At 44.5% G+C, this 21857-nt stretch overlaps 1 protein-coding gene across 1 annotated transcript; it reads right to left on the bottom strand.

Moving 5' to 3' along the window:
* Nucleotides 1-1708: 1708 nt before the first annotated feature.
* On the bottom strand, nt 1709-20822 carry LOC137560901 (vitelline membrane outer layer protein 1 homolog). The gene is made up of 3 exons (XM_068272060.1): nt 20647-20822; nt 15379-15491; nt 1709-2282 (listed from the first exon to the last, which is right to left on the bottom strand). Exons 1-3 carry the CDS (start codon nt 20797-20799, stop codon nt 1988-1990), a joined length of 561 nt encoding a protein of 186 aa, XP_068128161.1. The 5' UTR covers nt 20800-20822; the 3' UTR covers nt 1709-1987.
* Between the last annotated feature and the right edge of the window lie 1035 nt (nt 20823-21857).

The raw sequence follows: 21857 nt of genomic DNA on the forward strand, positions 1-21857 counted from the left end.
TTCTGTAATAGCTAATTCGTAATTATGCACAATTTTGTAATTACGTAATTACAAAATTACTTAATTACTTTAGCTTTTTAAAAATTGTCATGTAATTGTGATACATTATGCGAAATTACGAGTACAGTAAACACAAAATTAACCACTTTACCCCCGCCCGTACGAATTTCTCCGTCCCTTTTTCCATCCTTTAACCCCCAGGGACGGAGAAATCCGTACTTTCCGCACTCCCGCCGCTGCCCGCGCTCCCGCTCGTAAACACGCCGCCGGCCGCTCATAAACACGCCGCCGCCCGCTCGCCCGGAGATCAATGAACGGGAAAATCCATTCCCGTTCATTGATCTAAGCCCCCGCAATGATCCGCTGCTCTCCGATGAGCAGCGCGATCATTGTCAAAAAAACCCCACATTACCAGCCTCCTTGTACTTCCTCCAAGCCTCCGGAAGGACGCTTGGAGGTCGCATTAAACAAAAAGTTACTGTTGCCATCTTGTGACCAAATAGTAAAACTACACCCTAAACATTTTTCACATACAAATGAATTACTTATACACAAAAAATTAACTCATTACCTCCCACACTCCCCATTTTTTTTATTTTTGTAATTAAAAAAAAAATTAAAAAATGTACAATTAAAAAAAAATACATAAATAGTTACCTTAGGGACTGAATTTTTTAAATATTTATGTCAGGAGGGTACAACACTGTTACTTTATAAACTATGGGCTTGTAATTAGGGATGGACGCAAAACTGAAAAAAATGCACCTTTATTTCCAAATAAAATATTGGCGCCAAACATTGTGATAGGGACATAATTTAAACGGTTTTATAACCGGGACAAAAGGGCAAAAAAATTTCATGGGTTTTAATTACAGTAGCATGCATTATTTAAAAACTATAATGGCCGAAAACTGAAAATTAATTAATTTTTCCCACATTTTTCCTATTTTCCCATTAAAACACATTTAGAATAAAATAATTCTTGGCATAATGTCCCACCTAAAGAAAGCCTAATTGGTGGCAGAAAAAATAAGATATAGTTCATTTCATTGTGATAAGTAATGATAAAGTTATAGACGAATGAATGGAAGGAGCGCTGAAAGGTGAAAATTGCTCTGGTGCTTAGGGGGTAAAACCCCTCAGTGGTGAAGTGGTTAATGAAGTGTGAGTAAATGCAAAATTAGGATGTATCATTACTAATTACAACAACATTTATTCTGACTTTGTCAAAAATTAGGAATCATGATTTTGCATCGTAATTGCAAATTATGCATATTCAAAATTTCCACCCATCACTATTAGGCACCTCCAGTGGGGTCTTAGGTTTAAGTATCAGTAGAGGGAGGGTTCTGTCTGAGGGTAAGATTAGGTTAGGTCATTGGAAAATATCAGTAAGCTTTACCAATATATTTTATCTGTAATTGTACCAATATTCTAATAGCCGCTATACATATTGTTAATTTTATTGAAATTCTACCAGCGGAGATATCCTGCGACTGTAAATTACTATGATCTTCAAATTTCGCACCCTTTTCAACTCACGTTTTTACATGAATGGATAGCAGAAGGCCAACATTTTTACAATATTGGCCTTTCAAAACTAAAAAGAAAAGTCTGGGTCGAAACAAGCAATTAACATAGAAAACACTGGGCACGTCTTCTAATTTTTTAAAGCAAATGTTATTTATTTATTAGACAAATGGGCTACATACAACCATTCATATAAAGCAGTGCTGTCCAACTTCATAAGCAGACGGCATGGCTAGCACCAGCTTTGAGGGGCAGGGCCAGGCGCGAACAAGAGATGGGCCTGCTACAGGAGAGGGACTGACACAAAAAAACAAGTCCAGGCAAGCGAGTGCGGCCGCTCACCACATCTGGCCCACGGGCCAAATTCGGCCTGTGGGCTGCCAGATGGACAGCACTAACATAAAGCATTTCATGAAGAAGCTGGTACGTTTTTTGCTTTGGAAGCTTATGCTTTATTTTAACAACATGTGAACTTAACATCATTGACAGATGTGTCGTCTCGACCTCTTTGGCACTTCTCCACTTTGGTGATGATGCTGCAAATTCCACTTTCGCAGGTATCACTCCAATCTCCATAATCTCCCCAAGGACCACCATCACCATTCAGCACAGTGCCGTCGGAACACTGGAATCTGATGCTGTTGGCTGCAGTGTCATCCGCAAAGCCACCAAGTGGCCGCTGAACTTTCAGAGAAAACCTCTGCATAATCTGGCCAGAAGGACACCACTGGATACCTCTCCAATCTCCCCATCTGTGAAGAAAGAGAAGAACGTTACAGGTTTAGAGAAGTACTGCATCAAATATGTCACCATTCCCCTGGTCCATGATAACTAGTTTTTACTTTATGTTTGTGTGCTTCCTTGATGGAACCTGGATTTGGTGCAGATATGGAGATCGTTCATGCTGTTGATTACATGGCTTCTTGTCTTTTGCTTAGCATCCAGATGTGGTAACAGATGGACCATAAAGCAGTGCTATACATGTCGTGTCCACATGAACACTACACCCCAATACAAGAAGTTATGTGGAGTTGCCTTCACATATTCCACAGAGTGGCCAATCTGGTCGCTGATTACCATCTGCTTTTCTTGCAGGTACCTCACTCTAGTCTATTGAGGAAAGTAGACCAAAGGCTAAAGCAAAATTGTTTTTTTTTTAAGTAAATTGCATACACTATATGTCTTGTCTGAAAAAAATGAGGGCTGATGTCCACAGCTCCAACTATGCCTGGTTTGATTTTTGGTGTTAAAATGTACCTGAAGGGAAAAAAGTGCCCCAAATGGGTACTTACCTCAGTAGAGGAAAGCCTCTGGATAATCCATAGGTTCCCCTATACTGAGGCAAGTACCCAGTCCCCCTCACCTCCACTGATCCAGTGCTGGGGCCCCTCAATCCTCTTTGACAAGAGATTGTCGAAGAGTGTGTGTGGCTGCCCACCCATCTGTGAATAAGCACGGTCACACTGTGCAGGCACAGGAAGCCTTGCACCTGTGCAGCACCTGTGCAGTGGCACAGAGCCACTTGGGTTTGGCTTCTTCCGCTAAGCCTGATCGGCTCTGTTCTACTCCACAGGCATGAGGTGTCATGCGCCTCCATAGTGCGGACATGCTTGTTTATGGACTGGAGTACAGCCACAAAATTCCAGAGGGTCCCACCATCCAGTGGTGGTTGGGAGGAGGACATAGGACGTTTACCAAGGTAAGTATCTGCATTTCTCTTCCTTAATATTTACAGGTTAACTTTAACCTCCCTAGTGGTGTTTCTGACCCAGGGTGGGGGTAAAAAAAAAACACGCTGCTAGCGGTAATCCCAAGCCTGGGTCAGGGTTACCGCTGAGCAGGTTATTGCAGGGAGCGCAGGGTAATGGCATTCAAGAAGACTCATTTCCGCACAGTCTTCTCCACGTCCTGAAGACAGACGGCAATCTCACCAGAGATAGAGAACCCCCTCCCAAGGACAGAAGAGAGAAATGCAGAGGTGATCTGGATCCCGTGCGGGTGAGTTCTGTGTGTGTGGATGAGAAATGCCAAGGAGGGTAATAAAGGCCTGGTTTACTGAGGTTCTTCTACACTGAAGGACATTGGAGAACCTGTATTGATCCGGTCTAGATTTTGCAGAGATTGTAAAAAAAAAAAAGGGAATAATATAAAATCCTAACTACAAATTTTACTCTGGATACTATAATCTAGAATTCGTCATGTACCCAAGGAAATAATTGCCATTTATAACTAGCCAGGTCATTGATTAACCCATTCGCGTTCTGTTGTTTTCACTTGAGAAATGTTCACCTCCCATTCATTAGCCTATAACTTTATCACTACTTATCACAATGAACTGATCTATATCTTGTTTTTTCCGCAACCAATTAGGCTTTCTTTGGGGGGTACATTTTGCTAAGAGCCACTTTACTGTAAATGCATTTTAACAGGAAGAATAAGAAAAAAAAACGGAAAAAATAATTATTTCTCAGTTTTCAGCCATTATAGTTTTAAAATAATACATGCCTCCATAATTAAAACTCACGTATTGTATTTGCCCATATGTCCCGGTTATTACACCGATAAAATGATGTCCCTATCACAATGTATGGCGACAATATTTTATTTGGAAATAAAGGTGCATTTTTTCCGTTTTGCATCTATCACTATTTACAAGTTTAAAATAAAAAAAATATAGAAATATTTCATCTTTACATTGATATTTAAAAAGTTTAGACCCTTAGGTAAATATTTACATGTTTTTTTTATTGTAATTTTTTTTTTATATTAAACATTTTATTTGGGTATTTTTGGGAGGGTGGGATGTAAACTATAGTTTTATAATGTAATTGTGTGTTGTTTTTAATTTTTTTAATTTTTAGTTGTAGTTTTACTTTTTGGCCACAAGATGGCGGCCATGAGTTTGTTTACATGACGTCACTCTAAGCGTAACACACGCTTAGAGTGACGCAGGGGGGAGGCAACAGCCAGAAAAAGCACAGCTTCCGAGAGAAGCTGTCGCTTTTTCAGCGGGGGAGAGGAATCAGTGATCGGGAACCATAGCCCGATACACTGATTCCGTGGCTACCGAATCCGCGGCCGGGAGTGCGCGTGCACGCGCGCGATCGGTCGCCGGAGCGCACGGTAGCGCGCATGGTTCCTGGACGTAGTTTTTACGTCCAGGAACCAAAATAGGTTAATGCATGAAGCCCTGCGACAAACGACTGGCCACAAACTGAAAATAAATGACATAACATACCCATTGCTTAAAAACACAAGCGATGCCTCCAGTTAGACTTGAGAGGTGTCCAGATAGACTGAAGTTGTTAAAAGAATTACCTGAGTCAACTTTTGTCGATTAGCTGTAAGGTTTTTATTATTTTTGGACTGATACAGCCATTATTTTTTTTATCCTATCAGTTTATAAATGTTCCCATTCATGTAGTTACCCAATACCCTTTTTAAAATACCTGCATAATCCTACTAATATTATAAATGGGAAAGTTCGGATGTTTGTTACTCGATCACGCAAGAACGGCTGAAAGGATGTGAATTAAATTTGGCTCACAAATAGTACATAACCTGGAATAACATATAGGATATTTTTTATTCCCATAACCAAAAAATGGGCGGAGACAAATACAAATCCCACTGAAAAACTTAAAGGGAACCTGAAGCGAGTAAAATTATTTAAAATAAACACATGACATAGCTGCAAATGAATATTATATACTAACCTCATCATAAGTTCCACTCAGAAGCTCACCATTTTCTTCCAGTTCTGACAAGATTTTGTCAGAACTGAAATATACCAGTTGCTGTCAGTTACATATGAGCAGCTGTCAGTTACAACTGAATGTGCAAGGTAATGTCCATGTTTCCCTATGGCTCAAGTGGGTGATATTACAGTTTAACTGTGTGCTGACCAGGAAGCTGTTATGGGTTAATGGCCATTTTTAAAATGGAGGACGGAGAATTCCATTGATCACAGTGGACAAATGGGATTCAGGAGAGGAGAAAGAGATTGAGTAGTAGACTACACAGGAGGTAAGTGTGACCTGTGTATGGCTATTTTGACTTTTTATTTTCAGTTCAGGTTCTCTTTAAACTGCAGCCATTCTTACACTGTTAAGCCAACACAATTCAAATACATTCCCGGGCAACACCGGGTCATCAGTGGGCGGAGACAAATACAAATTTCACTGAGGAAACCTAAACTGCAGCAATTCTTACACTATTACTGGTAGGGTTCTTAAACTTTGCACAGTTGGTCACTGGGTGACTGGGATTAATATTCAGAAAAGTGGGTGGAGCCTACAAAAGCCAATCAAAATTCACATATTGATTTTCTAGGGGAAAATGTCATTGCTGCCATTCTTGCACTGTTAATGGCACAAGCCCCAAACCGGGTACAGTCAATCATTGGGTGACTGAGGTTCAAATTCAGAAAAGGGGGTGGAGCCACAAACAGACAATCAGATTTGTTTCATTTCAATGCAAATTATTGATGCCAAGGACCGCAAAGCTCAAACTTGGTCATTGAGTCATTGAATAAATGTGTGTTAGGGTTAGAAAAATTGGGAGCAGCCAACACACCAGCCAAATACATACTAGCGGAATGCTGGGTTATCTATGGGCAGAAACAAATACAAAATTTACTGGGAAAATGTAAACTGCAGCCATTCTTGCACTGTTAATGGCAGGGCTCTCACACTTTGCACAGTTGATAACTGGGTGACTGGGATTAATATTCATAAAAGTGGGTGGAGTCTACAAAAGCCAATCAAAATTCACTTATTGATTTTCTAGGGGAATATTTTGTTGCTGTCATTCTTTCACTGTTAATGGCACAAGCCTCAAATCTGGTACAGTTGATCATTGGGTGACTGGTGTTCACATTCAGAAAAAGAGGTGGAGCCACAAACAGCCAATCAGATTTGTTTTATTTTCAATGCAAATTATTGATGCCCAGGGTCGGACTGGGACACTGGGGGCCCACTAGAGAAATTTCAGCTTGGGGCCCACGCGCCCCATGATTTGGCGCTCACATTAGAGTTGGGCCGAACGGTTCGCCTGCGAACGGTTCCATGCGAACTTCAGTGGTTCGCGTTCGCGTCCCGCAGGCGAACCTTTGCGGAAGTTCGGTTCGCCCCATAATGCACATGGAGGGTCAACTTTGACCCTCTACATCACAGTCAGCAGGCCCAGTGTAGCCAATTAGGCTACACTAGCCCCTGGAGCCCCACCCCCCCCTTATATAAGGCAGGCAGCGGCGGCCATTACGGTCACTCGTGTGCTGCCTGCGTTAGTGAGAGTAGGGCGAGCTGCTGCAGACTGTCTCTCAGGGAAAGATTAGTTAGGCTTAACTTGTTCCTGTCTGGCTGCATACCTGTTCTGTGAACCCACCACTGCATACCTGTGCTGTGAACCCACCACTGCATACCTGTGCTGTGAACCCACCACTGCATACCTGTGCTGTGAACCCACCACTGCATACCTGTTCAGTGAACCCACCACTGCATACCTGTGCTGTGAACCCACCACTGCATACCTGTGCTGTGAACCCGCCACTGTATACCTGTTCATTGAACCCACCACTGCATACCTGTGCTGTGAACCCACCACTGCATACCTGTTCTGTGAACCCACCACTGCATACCTCTGCTGTGAACCCACCACTGCATACCTGTTCAGTGAACCTGCCACTGCATACCTGTTCTGTTCAGTGGACCTGCCACTGTATACCTGTTCATTGAACCCACCACTGCATACCTGTGCTGTGAACCCACCACTGCATACCTGTTCTGTGAACCCACCACTGCATACCTGTGCTGTGAACCCACCACTGCATACCTGTTCAGTGAACCTGCCACTGCATACCTGTTCTGTTCAGTGGACCCGCCACTGTATACCTGTTCATTGAACCCACCACTGCATACCTGTGCTGTGAACCCACCACTGCATACCTGTTCTGTGAACCCACCACTGCATACCTGTGCTGTGAACCCACCACTGCATACCTGTTCAGTGAACCTGCCACTGCATACATGTTCTGTTCAGTGGACCCGCCACTGTATACCTGTTCAGTGAACCCGCCACTGCATACCTGTTGTGTTCAGTGAACCTGCCACTGCATACCTGTTCTGTGAACCCGCCACTGTATACCTGTTCTGTTTAGTTAACCCGCCACTGTATACCTGTTCTGTTTAGTGAACCCACCACTGCATACCTGTTCTGTTCAGTGGACCCGCCACTGTATACCTGTTCAGTGAACCCGCCACTGCATACCTGTTCTGTTCAGTGGACCCGCCACTGTATACCTGTTCTGTTTAGTGAACCCGCCACTGCATACCTGTTCTGTCATTCAGCTACATCAGCCAGGCGACCATATGGGCTGTAAAGCCACCAAAACCTGCACTCTCGCCATGGTGCGCACCAGTCCAGCACGGCCGTCACTACACAAACAGCTGTTTGCGGTGCGTTACACGGTGAGTTTGGTGTGTCAGTGTGAAGCAGTACCTTAATTACACTACCTGATTGATGTATACACATGCAAGATGTTTGAAAGCACTTTAGGCCTGTCATTTAGCATTCAATGTGATTTCTGCCCTTAAAACGCTGCTTTGCGTCAAATCCAGATTTTTCCCCGGGACTTTTGGCATGTATCCCACTCCGCCATGCCCCCCTCCAGATGTTAGACCCCTTGAAACATCTTTTCCATCACTTTTGTGGCCAGCATAATTATTTTTTTTTCAAAGTTCGCATCCCCATTGAAGTCTATTGCGGTTCGCGAACTTTAACGCGAACCGAACCTTCCGCGGAAGTTCGCGAACCAGGTTCGCGAACCTAAAATCGGAGGTTCGGCCCAACTCTAGCTCACATACCCTACTCTAGTGGTCCCCATAACAGCATTACCTAGTGGTATAATGGTCCCCCTCCCTCCCCTATACAGTTCCTTTTACTCTGTTTAGTGCTGCAGAAGATGTCAATGCTCTATAAATACATAATAATAATATGGTAGGACATTAGACTATGGCTATGGTAGAATTAGATTGTGAGCTCCTCTGAGGACAGTCAGTGACATGACTATGTACTCTGTAAAGTGCTGCAGAAGATGTCAATGCTCTATAAATACATAATAATAATATGGTAGGACATTGGACTATGACTATGGTAGGATTAGATTGTGATCCCCTTTAAGGACAGTCAGTGACATGACTATGTATTCTGTAATGTGCTGCAGAAGATGTCAGTGCTATATAAATACATAATAATAATATGGTAGTGACATTAGACTATGACTATGGTGGGATTAGACTGTGAGCGCCTTGGAGGAAAGTCAGTGACATGACTATGTACTCTGTAAAGTGCTGCAGAAGATGTCAATGCTCTATAAATACATAATAATAATATGGTAGGACATTAGACTATGACTATGGTAGAATTAGTTTATGATCCCCTCTGAAGACAGTCAGTGACATGACTATGTACTCTGTAATGTGCTGCAGAAGGTGTCAGTGCTATATAAACACATAATAATAAAACGTAAGGACATTAGACTATAACTATGGTAGGATTAGATTGTGACTTCCTCTGAAGACAGTCAGTGATATGACTATGTACTCTGTACAGTGCTGCAGGAGATATCAGTGCTATATAAATACATAATAATATGGTAGGACATTAGACTATGGCTATAGTCGGGATTGGAGTGTGAGCTCCTCTGAAGACAGTCAGTGACATAACTATGTACTCTTTAAAGTGCTGCAGAAGATGTCAGTGCTATATAAGTACATAATAATAATAATAATAATAATATGGTAGGGTATTAGACTAGGACTATGGTAGGATTAGATTGTGAGCTCCTCTAAGGACAGTCAGTGACATGACTATGTACTCTGTAAAGTGCTGCAGAAGGTGTCAGTGCTATATAATTAGATAATAATATCGTAGGAAATTAGACCAGGGGTCCTCATCAGGATTCTGGATATCCGGGTAACCCGGATATCTGAACTTTTTAGGCCTATCCGGATCGGATTCGGATTCCAGATAGTTGGGCCCAAATCCGGATAGCTATCTGCGGATAGTTGGGCGCATACCCGGATATCCGTGGATATCCGTGGATATCCTGATCCAAAATACTATAACTAAGGTGATGACGTCCTGGAGCCAATCAGAGGGCTCCCAGCAGAAGCCCTAGCAACCAATCACAGAGGGGAACCCTGGCCGGCACCACCTGACCTCATTGAGCCAATCAGAGGCCTCCCAGCCTAAGCCCTGGCACCCAATCACAGAAAGGAACACTGGCCAGCCCCCTGTATAATAAGGAGGGCTGCCATGACGAGACAGATCGTCCTGGCTTGCTGAATGCTTCCTGAGAGACTTGCTCCAGTGCTGGTGCCCTACAAAGGGCTGTACACAGTTATAAACCTAAAGCTGTTAATTGATTAACCACTTCACTACTCTATAGTTCAATCATTAATTAGCTTGATTGATGTCTCATAGTGTGACAGTTAGAGTGTGTGCTGCAGTGCTGCTGGGCCAAGGGCCGTACCCAGTGATAAGCTGTTCAGTGATTAACCCCTTCACTATCACTACACTATTGTTAAATCGTTCATTAACTTGATTGATGTCATAGTGTGACATTTAGAGTGTTTGCTGCAGTGCTTCTGCAGCTGCTATATGTTTGTGTGTGTACTGCGCACACACTAGGCCAGCAGCTGCCTGCCACGTGCAAACACGTGCAAAGTGCCATGTGCAAAGTGCAAAGAGCCACGTGCAAAGTGCAAAGTGCCATGTGCAAAGACGTGCAAAGGTCAAAGTGCCACATGCAAAGTGCCACGTGCAAACACGTGCAAAGTGCAAAGTGCCACGTGCAAAGTGCAAAGTTCCACATGTAAACACGTGCAAAGTGCAAAGTGCCACGTGCAAAGTGCCACACTGCAAACATGTGCAAAGTGCCACGTGCAAAGTGCCACGTGCAAACACGTGCAAAGTGCCATGTGCAAAGTGCAAACATGTGCAAAGTGCCACGTTTCACGTGCAAAGTGCAAAGTGCCACGTGCAAAGTGTCAAGTGCAAAGTGCAACGTGCAAACATGTGCAAAGTGCAAAGTGCCACATGCAAACACGTGCAAAGGGCCAGGTGCAAAGTGCAAACACGTGCAAAGTGCCATGTGCAAAGTGCAAAGTGCCATGTGCAAACACGTGCAAAAAGGCAAAGTGCCACGTGCAAAGTGCCAACTGCAAAGTGCAAAGTGCCAGGTGCAAACACGTGCAAAGTGCCACGTGGAAAGAGAAAACATGTGTAAAGTGCCACGTACAAAGTGCAATGTGCTGCTTTGCACGTGGCACTTTGCACATGGCACTTTGCACTTTGCACGTGTTTGCACGTGGCACTTTGCACTTGGCAGTTTGTACATGGCACTTTGCACTTTGCACGTGTTTGCATGGCACTTTGCACTTTGCACATGGCACTTTGCATGTGGCACTTTGCACTTGGCACTTTGCACTTGTTTGCACGTGGCACTTTGCACTTGGCACTTTGCACATGTTTGAACGTAGATCTGTACAACAGTTCTGAAAGAGGGACAAATGAGAGAGAAAGAGGGACAGAGGGACTGGGTCCCCAAAGAGGGACTGTCCCTCCAAAAGAGGGACAGTTGGGAGCAGGGGTGCTCGGATACCCCTTTTCAAAATACGGGTAGGATCCGGATCCGGATACCCAGATATCCGATCCAGGTCGGATATCCGAGTTCAAAATTGTCCAATCCGGATCCGAATCGGATATCTGACCTCAGTATTCAGGGTATCCGGCCAGATTCAGATATTTGGATAGAAAAAACGTAAGTGCCCTTTAAATTGCTTTAAAAAGGTTTTTTAGGGTAAATGAGGCATGTACCATCATCATTTTGTACAGGGGAACATTAATTGATGATGTGGGGACTTCAAATCCCCCCCGCCCCCCCAAAAAAATGCCTGTCAATTAACATTAGGCCTAGGTTCCAGATAGTGGTCATGCAGCCCACATTGTGTCCAAAGTCCAACCGCACAACTGGGACATGACAGTTTTCAGCCAAGACACCTCCCAAAAATTACGCAGCAATTGTGTTTTGGGTTAAATATAGGTGGTATCAGTGGCCTGTGGCACCCTGGTCTGACGGTGGGAGCTGCACAGGCAGCAGGAGCAGGGCACTGCAGCAGCAGCAGGTGTAACATGTGCCAGGAGCATGCACGTGTCACATGGCACTTGGCACGTGTCACATGGCACTTGGCACGTGTCACATGGCACTTGCCAAGTGTCACGTGGCACTTGGCATGTGTCACGTGGCACTTGGCACGTGTCACATGGCACTTGACAAGTGTCACGTGGCACTTGTCACGTGGCACCTGCCACATCACACGTGCCAAGTGACACGTGCCAAGTGACACGTGACACTTAGCAAATGCCGCGTGACACGTGCCAAGTGCCACGTGACACTCTGCAAGTGCCAAGTGCCACGTGCCAAGTGCCACGTGACACTTGGCAAGTGCCACGTGACATGTGCCACGTGGCAAGTGCCATGTGACACGTGGCAAGTGACACATGACACGTGGCAAGTGCCACATGGCAAGTGCCAAGTGACACGTGGCAAGTGCCACGTGACACATGGCAAGTGTCACGTGACACGTGACACTTGGCAAGTGCCACGTTAAACGTGGCAAGTCCTGAGTGACAGTCAGACAGCAGAGGAGAAGACACTAGTGCACACTAACTGTCACACTGGCACTGCTCACAGCACAGCAGTTCTGTAGAAAGCTAAAACAGTGGTACTACTACTCTAACAACTACTAGCACTGACTGCTGTACTACAGTACTAAGTACACAATAACACCGTAATCCTATCCCCTATTCCCTAACCTAACCTATACCTAAGGCTAATAGCTGGCCAGCAGGCAGCAGCTGGCCTGGTCTGTGCACAGCACACACACAGACACATAGCAGCTGCATGCAGCACACACTGACTGTCACACAAATTACATCAAGCTAATTAATGATTTAACAATAGTGTACTGATAGTGAAGGGGTTAATGACTGAACAGCTTATCACTGTGTACAGCCCTTGGCCCAGCAGCACTGGAGCACACACTTGAACTGTCACACTATGAGACATCAATCAAGCTAATTAACAATTTAACAATAGTGTAGTGATAGTAGTGAAGTGGTTAATCACTGAACAGCTTATCACTGTGTACAGTCCTTGCTAGGCCCAGCAGCACTGGAGCACACACTCTGACTGTCACACTATGACATCAATCAAGCTAATTAACGATTTAACAGTAGTAACAGTAGTGATGTTGATGGGGTTAATCACTGAACAGCTTTAGGTTTAAAACTGTGTACAGCCCTTGCTAGGCCACCAGCACTGGAGCATATCTCTCAGTGTGCCTTCAGCAAGCCAGGACGATCTGTCTCATCATGGCAGCCCTCCTTATTAAACAGGGGGCTGGCCAGTGTTCCTTTCTGTGATTGGGTGCCAGGGCTTAGGCTGGGAGGCCTCTGATTGGCTCAATGAGGTCAGGTGGTGCTGGCAAGGGTTCCCCTCTGTGATTGGTTGCTAGGGCTTCTGCTGGGAGCCCTCTGATTGGCTCCAGGACGTCATCACTCATCACCTTAGTTATAGTACTTCGGATCAGAAAGGTTATGCGGCCAAATATCCGCAGATAACTATCCGGATTTGGGCCCGGGTATCTGGAATCCGAATCCGGTCAGATAGCTGAAAAAAGTTTGGATATCCGGGTTACCCCGGATATCCGGAATCCAGATGAGCACCCCTTTTTGGGAGCTATGCACATACATGTCTGTAATAGCTGTCCTCACTCTGTGTAAGGCTTCGGTACACCTTTCCCTCTTCCATTGTCACTGCCGGTTCTTATCTTCCCCTGCTCTGTCAGAGATATTCCCTCCTTCTCTCCTGGCAGACTTCACTGTTATCTCCCTCAGGATCTCCTGCTTCCTCACAGCCCAGCATATAGCTCCAGCCAGTTAGCTCTCTCTTGCATCTCTCAATTGAAAATCCCTGCGCTGCTCTCAGCTGAGCTGAGAGCCACGCAGTCTGTGTGCCTGCGAGTCATGTGACTGTCACATGACTCACTGCTTCCCTGAAGTCATCCAGGGGCCCGTCTACTCATATTCCTGTGCCAGAAGCATTTTTTATGATGCGACTGCTGGCCGGGCGAAGTTCTCTCCTTAGCCTCCACTAAGCCGCTGGCTCAGACACAGGGGGTTTGGAGAGGAGAGGGGCACACAACGTCATGTGACAGGTGACGTCATATTGTTTTTAAAAGGCCTCCCGATCTTTTACTCGACCCCTAGCTGGGCCAGTACGAGCCTTTTGATGCCAAACACTGCAAAGCTCACAAACTAGGTCATTGAGTAATTTAGTAATTGTGCGTTAGGATTAGAAATGTGGGCGGAGCCAACACAAGCCAAATACATATCTGGGCAATGCCATCAGCTAGTATGTATATAAATAAGTAAAATTAATAAAAGAACAAAGTTTCAAATCAGAATGATACCAATTATTGGCTAACTAAAAAGGCGTTGTAACATCCAAACATAAAAAAAAATGCTCAGAATAGTTAGAGTCCCAAAATATACGTAAACTCCTTTTTTTTCTAAAACATGGTCCCTATATTTCTCCAATTTGTTTATCTTTTTACCTGGTCTAGGTTGCTTTGATTAAATGCAGGAACTGTGCAGTGTCTGTGGGATTGTGGGAAGTTTTTTTTTTTTGGGGGGGGGGGGGGGCGGGGAGGGGGTGTTAGTCACAGTAACAAGCTTATCTGCAAAAGTTTTCTATTTTGGATAAGATAAGGGCACTAGGACCTCCTTCTTATGAAGAATGTATACAGTGATGTTAGCGTGTTGTCTGGGCAATGTTTGCTGTTGGAGGGACAGTGAGCTGTGGCAGTGGGAAGGAAAAATTAACACTGAGTTGGGTTGCAAAAACGAAAAATAAGGGCAGACATGATGTCACTTTTGGCATCACAGAGAAACAGTAAATATGGAACCCAGCAGAACAGAAATATTATTTTCATTTCTTCATATCACATACAGTCAACACTACAAACAACAGGGTAGGTAAGCTTAATAACTACCTTCTTATAGATATTTTTTCAGTTGATATGGAGTTTCATCCCACTTTGAAAGAAAAAAGTTAAAAGTTAAAGTTAAAAAGTGAATTACCCTTCTTCAGACTCTATTTGTGTAGGGTTATTGCCTGAGAGCTTTTACTTTTAAAGAGAATCTTTACTCTAAAATTCTTACAATAAAAAGCATACCATTCTATTCATTATGTTCTCCTGGGCCCCTCTGTGCTGCTTCTTCCACTCCCTTCTGCAAACCTGGCATTTAATTGCCATTTTTATACAGTGTTTACAAACAAAAGACATATCAATTAATAGGCTCAGTGTGTGAGTCATACACAGTGTGCAGGGGTGCTGGAGAGGGTGTGTATAGCTTCTAGCCAATCACAAACAGCACAGCATATTCCAGCCTGACTGCCTGAGCCCGACAGACCCGACAAAGGAGAGAAGATTAGATCATATAACAGAGATAACACAGCCACTGTGCAACTAGGAAAGGCTGCAGTAAGCCAGAGCACATTAGAACAGCTACAGGAACTTATAGGATAGAAGAAATAAGGCTCAAAATTTTGTTACAGAGTCTCTTTAAGTTAGCCAATAAATGGTATCGTCCTGATTCAAAACTTCCTGCATGTACTGTTGACTAACACAGTACAATACTGCTGCTAAAATAAATAACAAATAAACACATTTTTTACTAATTACTTTGTCCAGAGCTGGAGGATGAACCCCACAGACTTACCTTTCTACAGTAGAGGTTATTACAGCTCTGGGATCAAAGCTCTGGTGATCAGCACAGGACAACTCGATCCCATTCAAAGCTGTGTCATCTCCTCCACCTTGTCCGCCTTCCACCTACAAAGACAGTTTTGAGGAGTCAAAAAAAGAGATATTGACACACACAAACGAAAAATCATAGAGACTACCAAGAACACAGAGAGATGACCCAGAAGATACAGAGGCCCATATGCAATTCCCCTTTTCACCTGAGATTTCTCCTAGGAGATCATTTTTCATCTTCTATTTCAAATAACTTTCCAGCATATTTTAAACAGAAAATGTACTGAGAAGTTAGTGAAAACTTACAAAAAACATATTTTGAGTATGTTCTTGCTTTGTAATAGCTGTAATTAACAAAATTACGGTAAATTATGCAAAATTAAGGTTCCTTATTGCGTCTACATACAAAATGAATTACGATTTTACCCAAAATTTAGCATTACGATTTTGCCCAAAATTTAGCATTATGATTTTGCATTGCAATTGCGAATTACGAAGCAAAGTTACGATTATGTGAAATTTGTGCTCGTCAGTAGTCAGAAGATTGTTGAGATCATAAGACCAGAGGTTTTATCATACTTACCAAGTGGTGTTGTGTGGGCATTGATTAACTAATCATGCCATGGGAAAATAATGTATCTAAGCTGGATAAAGGCTCTAAAGGATTTCTAAAAGGGTTGTGGTAGAGGCAGCTAGTTACTAGAGCTGTAGCTTTATAGAGTTGTTTGACTTGTGTCATTTTTTTATGAACAGAGTAACCAAGCAGCTTGGTGGAGACCCAAACCAATAGGAATGTATAGGGGGCTAAAAGAGACCGAAAAAGCCCACCTACTAATAAGCAATGCTTGGTGTGATTTGCCTTCTTAAAACAGAAGGAAATTTGCAATAATTCAGCTATAAGTGAACATTTGTGGTTATCCACAATGCACCACTACTGAATATGCAAATGATTTATTTTCGCCCCAGTAAGCCAGACTAGCATCCAGAACGGCTGTTGTATAGCAAGCCTATAGTTTAAAATTTTACACAGCCACATCAAACCCACATGTAGACAGCCTGTTTCGGACATTTGGTCCTCATCAGTACATGGCAGGAAGTGATATGGCTGTATGAGATAACATAGTCAGTTCCACTGGGTATTCCATCTCACCCATGAGTCCTGCTCAGTGTGTGATTTTTTTGTAATGCAAAACAAATTTGGGGGACTAATGGCAAAAATTGATACATGTAAAACTCGAAAAATTAGAATTTCTTGCAAAAGTCTGTTTATTTCAGTAATTCAACTTAAAAGGTGAAACTAATTTATGAAACAGGAACCCTTTGCAGGTGTACTGGATTATTACATTGATTAGAGTCTGACACTTTGAGCCTAGAATATTGAACATTTTCACAATATAATGGTCTGAGATTTTGATTTGGGGGTTGTCATAAGCTGTAAGCCTAAGCCATAATCATAAATTTTATACCAAATAAAGGCTTGAAATATCTCGCTTTGCATGTAAGAAATCTATTTCATGTATAAGTTTCACCTTTTAAGTTGAATCACTGAAATAAATGGACTTTCACACAATATTTTATTTTTTTGAGTTTCAACTGTAAATATTTTGTACAATTTTCAGAAGCATTTAAAAAGCAGATCATCAAAAGAAAGAGAGAAGAAAAAAAACAGGTTTCATCTAAATTTTTTACAGTAATGTCTACTTCTTCGGGGGATCAGGATTGAGGATGTGATGGAAAAAATAGATGTTAGCTCTTAAACAATGCTTAAAAAATGATTATTAAGATAAATCCTGTTTGTTAAAGAGACTCTGAAGCCTCCCAAAAATGAGGTTTTTACTTTAAAAACCTCTTTCACATAATTGCCCATCCTAAAACGCTGCATCCCGCTGCTGAAAACTCAATTAAGAACCCCTAACACCCCGGGCAAAATCCACGACTTTCTTGGTCAGGGATTTTGCTGCCCAGGGAGGCAGAGCTTTGAGCTGCAGCTCTGCCTCCATGTGCGTCAATCGGCGCTGATCGTCGCCTCTCCCTGCCCCTCTCAGTGAAAGAAGACTGAGAAGGGCGGGCGGAGGCGGCGATCCGCACTGATAGACACGTGTAGAGGCAGAGCTGCAGCCCAAAGCTCTGCCTCTATGCGGAAGGAACCTCGCAATGTGTCCCAGCCCAGGGAGTTTGGGGTGATTTGTGGAGTTTTAAGCGGTGATGCAGCACTTTAGGAGGGGCAATTATGTTAACGAGGATTTTAAAGTAAAAACATTATTTTTTGGAGACTTCAGAGTCTCTTTAAACATTTTACTCAACATAAATTATTAAGCTGTAAATTAACTCAGGTAGCTACATCCTCTTCGCTGTCCTCCTCCTCCTCCTCCTCCTTTGCATAGTGGCAGTTCAACTCTAGTGGTGCTGCCATCTCCTCCTCTCCAGCTACACAGCCCAATCTCCCCAGAGCCTACGCTCCATGCCAGGTAAGATGGTGTCACGCCATCTTAGACATGTCTTGCCTCAAAGCGGAGAGTCACACTGGACCAGCTCTCCTGGCTGCTCTTAACAAAGAGGTGGAGCAATGGCTGACCCCGCACCAGCTGGAGATTGGCAACGTGGTGTGTGACAACGGCAGCAATCTCCTTTCCGCTTTGAATTTGGGAAAGCTGACACATGTACCCTGCATGGCACATGTGCTGAATCTGGTCGTTCAAAGATTTGTGTCAAAGTATCAAGGCTTAGAGGACATCCTGAAGCAGGCCATGAAGTTGTGTGGGCATTTCAGGCAGTCTTACAAGGCCATGGCACGCTTTGCGGACATTCAGCGGAGAAACAACCCGACTCGCTGGAATTCGACCCTTCTCATGTTCTCTCGCTTGCTAGAACAGGAGAAAGCCGTCACCCAGTACCTGTACAATTACAGTAGAAAGAAACAATCTGGGAAGATGGGGATGTTCTGGCCACCGAACTGGCCACTGATGCGAAATGCATGCAGGATCATGCTGCCATTTGAGGAGGTGACCAACCTGGTGAGTCGCGCTGAAGGCATCATCAGCGACTTGATCCCCTACGCTTACTTCCTGGAGCGTGCCATGCGTAGAGTACAGCAGGAGGAGTCATGGGAGCAATTTTCATCTAAACCAGATGTTTCCTCAACACCTCACACCACACAGAGGGGGGGGGAGGAGGAGGAAGAAGAGGAGTCATGTGGGGAAGAAGAGGAGTCAGACTCGGATGACGAGAAAGGTGTTTCTGTGGAGTAGGAAGAGGTGGCGACAGAAGAACAACTGCAGCAGCTGTCACAGGGGGCTTGTGCTGCTCCACGTTCCCATGGTATTGTTTGTGGCTGGGGGGAGGAAGAGGACTTACGTGACATCACTCAGGAAGAGCAAAGGGTGATGGATAGTACGGCTGAATCCGACTTTGTGCAGATGGCCTGTTTCATGTTGTCCAGCCTGTTGAGGGACCCCCGTATAAAAAAACTCAAGGGGAACGACCTGTACTGGGTGGCCGCGCTACTAGACCCTCGGTACAGGCACAAAGTGGCGGACCTGTTACCAACTCAACAGAAGGCGGAAAGGATTCAGCACATGTAGAACAAGCTGGCAATGATGCTTTACAATGTGTTTAAGGGTGATGTGACAGCACAACACAATAAAGGTACCACTGCCATTAATCCTCCTCCTCCCATGTCCACGCAGGCAAGGACAGGACGCTCCAGCAATCTCATGGTGATGTCGGACATGCGGACATTCTTTAGTCCAACACCTCACCGTAGCCCTTCCGGATCCACCCTCCACCAACACCTGGACCGGCAGGTAGCCGACTACCTGGCCTTAACTGTGGATGTAGACACTGCGAGCAGCGACGATGAACCCTTGGACCACTGGGTGCGCAGGCTTGACCTGTGGCCAGAGCTGTCCCAATTTGCCATCCAACTTCTCTCTTGCCCTGCCGCAAGCTTCCTGTCAGAAAGGACCTTCAGTGCAGCTGGAAGCATTGTCACTGAGAAGAGAAGTCGCCTAAGTCACAAAAGTGTTCAGTACCTCACCTTTATCAAAATGAATGAGGCATGGATCTCGGATGGCTACTGCCTGCACCAAGACTAAGTCAGTCCCCACACACAGCATCTCTGCCTGCACACCGCTTGCCTTCTCCGCCACCACCAACAAGGTCCAGGACTCAAGGCGGATCCCTGAATTATTAAGGTCGATGCTAGCAGCGGCCGCTATACTAATTTTTCTGGTGCGTGTACATGCCTGCCTAATTTTTCTGGCTGTACTGTGGGCGGCTGCAACAACAAAACAAAAGGCATGTACATGTGCCCATCCCCCTTCGTGATCATTACCTTGCCGCGGTGAATGGGCTTGCGTATCACAATGAAGCAATGACCGCCGGCTATACGAGTGTCTCGGGTGGGGGTGGCACACCAAAGATAATAAGGTCGTTGCTTCATTGTGGTCAGACCAAATTTGATCAGCTGGACAGTCACTGTTGTTCTATCATTGAGCTACCACAGCCCGGCGACCGTATGGGCTGGAAAACCGCCATGGCCTGCACTCTGGCCATGTTCCGCACCAGTCCAGCACAGCCGTCACTACGCAAACAGCTGTGCGTTACACAGTGAGTTTGGTGTGTCAGTGTGAAGCAGTACTCTAATTACACTCCCTGATTGATGTATACACATGCAAGATGTTTTAAAGCACTTTAGGCCTGCAATTTAGCATTCAATGTGATTTCTGCCCTTAAAACACTGCTTTGCGTCAAATCCAGATTTTTCCCTTGGACTTTTGGCATGTATCCCACTCCACCACCTGGGGGTCCAGGTGTTAGACCCCTTGAAACATGTTTTCCATCACTTTTACTGGCCAGCATAAGTGTTTCTAGTTTTCAAAGTTCGCCTCCTCATTGACGTCTATTGCAGTTCGCTAAAGTTCGCGCGAACCGAACCTTCCACGGAAGTTCACGAATGGTGTTCGCGAACCGAAAATCGGAGGTTCGAGCCATCTCTAATTACAATGTGAAATTATACATATGCAAAATTTTGGCTAATCATCAGTATGTAGTCCTCTGTATCTAATAGGTTCTGATCACTGATCCATACTACCTATGAAGTGAACTGACCCACTTTGAATCAGCGGGCGGCATGCTTGAAAAAGACTGAAGAAAATGAAGCCAATGACCAAAGCCACAGTCATGTATTTTTAAAGTATCCAGTCAGCTATTAGGTCGGAAAGCTACTTACCCTTAGTCTGAAGCCTCTTGCGGTAGTTCCAGGAGGACAGGTTTGATGATCACCCCAGTCACCCCAAGGACCACCATTGCTTACACCAATGGTGTTGCCGATGGCCACCATGGCCTGCAGCAGGAAGAGGATGGCAGTCAGTCTCAGCAGCATCTTCTTCACAATTGGCCGACAGAGCAGTGAGGAGGCTTCTGTGCGCCATCTGTCCAGCTCCTAGATTTATACTATGGAGCCTACCTAAGGTGGGGCCGTGATTGCTGAGTCTGATTCCCGAAAATACAGATTGCTTGAGTAATAACAAGGAAATGTACAAACCAAGCGTGTAGAAATATGGTTTAGAAAGTTGTCTAACAAAACTTTCTGATTCTTAAGTAATTGCAAAGCCACTAAACTAAAAACAGCCATGTTGTAATAATGATAGACTTCCTCAAAATATAGGAGTGCTAATAAATTACGAAGTGAAGTATTAGCAATACACAAAGTAATATAATTTGTAATGCATTCTATAAAAAAAAGTCAAAAAATTACGTCGATATAGATCTGTTCGAAAATTATCGCTAGAGAAACTATGATTTTGCATAGGGGGAAAAGCCCATGTGATCATGGGGGGTCTGGGGCTTCAGAGGAACCGTCCCCATTACTCCCTCTCCCTCCCTCTGATATAGGGATCCTCTCCACAGCAAATGGTATTATGGGGGAGGGGATCATAATGGCCATATTTTTTATGGGTGGTTATTGGATGGGTCGTGAGGTCTAGTGATGAGCAGAAATTACGAACATGCATAATAACGCATTGTAATACGCAATTACGCATCATAATGTGACATTTTGGGGAAATAACGTAATCAATTTCGTAGCTAATTGTTCCGATTCGTGATTATGCATGAATTTACGCTTAACCTTCCTGGCAGTAAGCCCGAGCTCAGCTCGGGCTATGCCATGCAGGAGGATATCTCAGCCCCTGGTGGGGCGATTCGCCCCATTTAAAGTGCTGTACGTGCAGCTACCACTTTGCTAGCCGCACGTACAGCTTGATCACCGCCACTCTGCGGCGATCGCCTGCACGCAGTGGTGGAAGAGCCCCCGCCAGAGCCCTGTGCTGCCTGGACCAATGACTTTCGGGCAGTGCTAAGGGCTGGATGGGAGGCGGCTGACGTCAGGACGTAGGCTGACGTCCATGACGTCATTCCGATCGTCGCTATGGCGTCAGG

Source organism: Hyperolius riggenbachi, chromosome 3 (genome assembly GCF_040937935.1).
Source record: "Hyperolius riggenbachi isolate aHypRig1 chromosome 3, aHypRig1.pri, whole genome shotgun sequence".
NCBI classification, from domain to species: Eukaryota; Metazoa; Chordata; class Amphibia; order Anura; family Hyperoliidae; genus Hyperolius; species Hyperolius riggenbachi.

Coding starts and splice junctions, on each gene's coding strand:
- LOC137560901 (XM_068272060.1), bottom strand. CDS start 20,799: ATGCTGCTGAGACTGACTGCCATCCTCTTCCTGCTGCAGGCCATGGTG. Junction 15,492..20,646: donor CAAGAGGCTTCAGACTAAGG/GTAAGTAGCTTT, acceptor CTGTCTTTGTAG/GTGGAAGGCGGACAAGGTGG. Junction 2,283..15,378: donor ATAACCTCTACTGTAGAAAG/GTAAGTCTGTGG, acceptor CTTTCTTCACAG/ATGGGGAGATTGGAGAGGTA.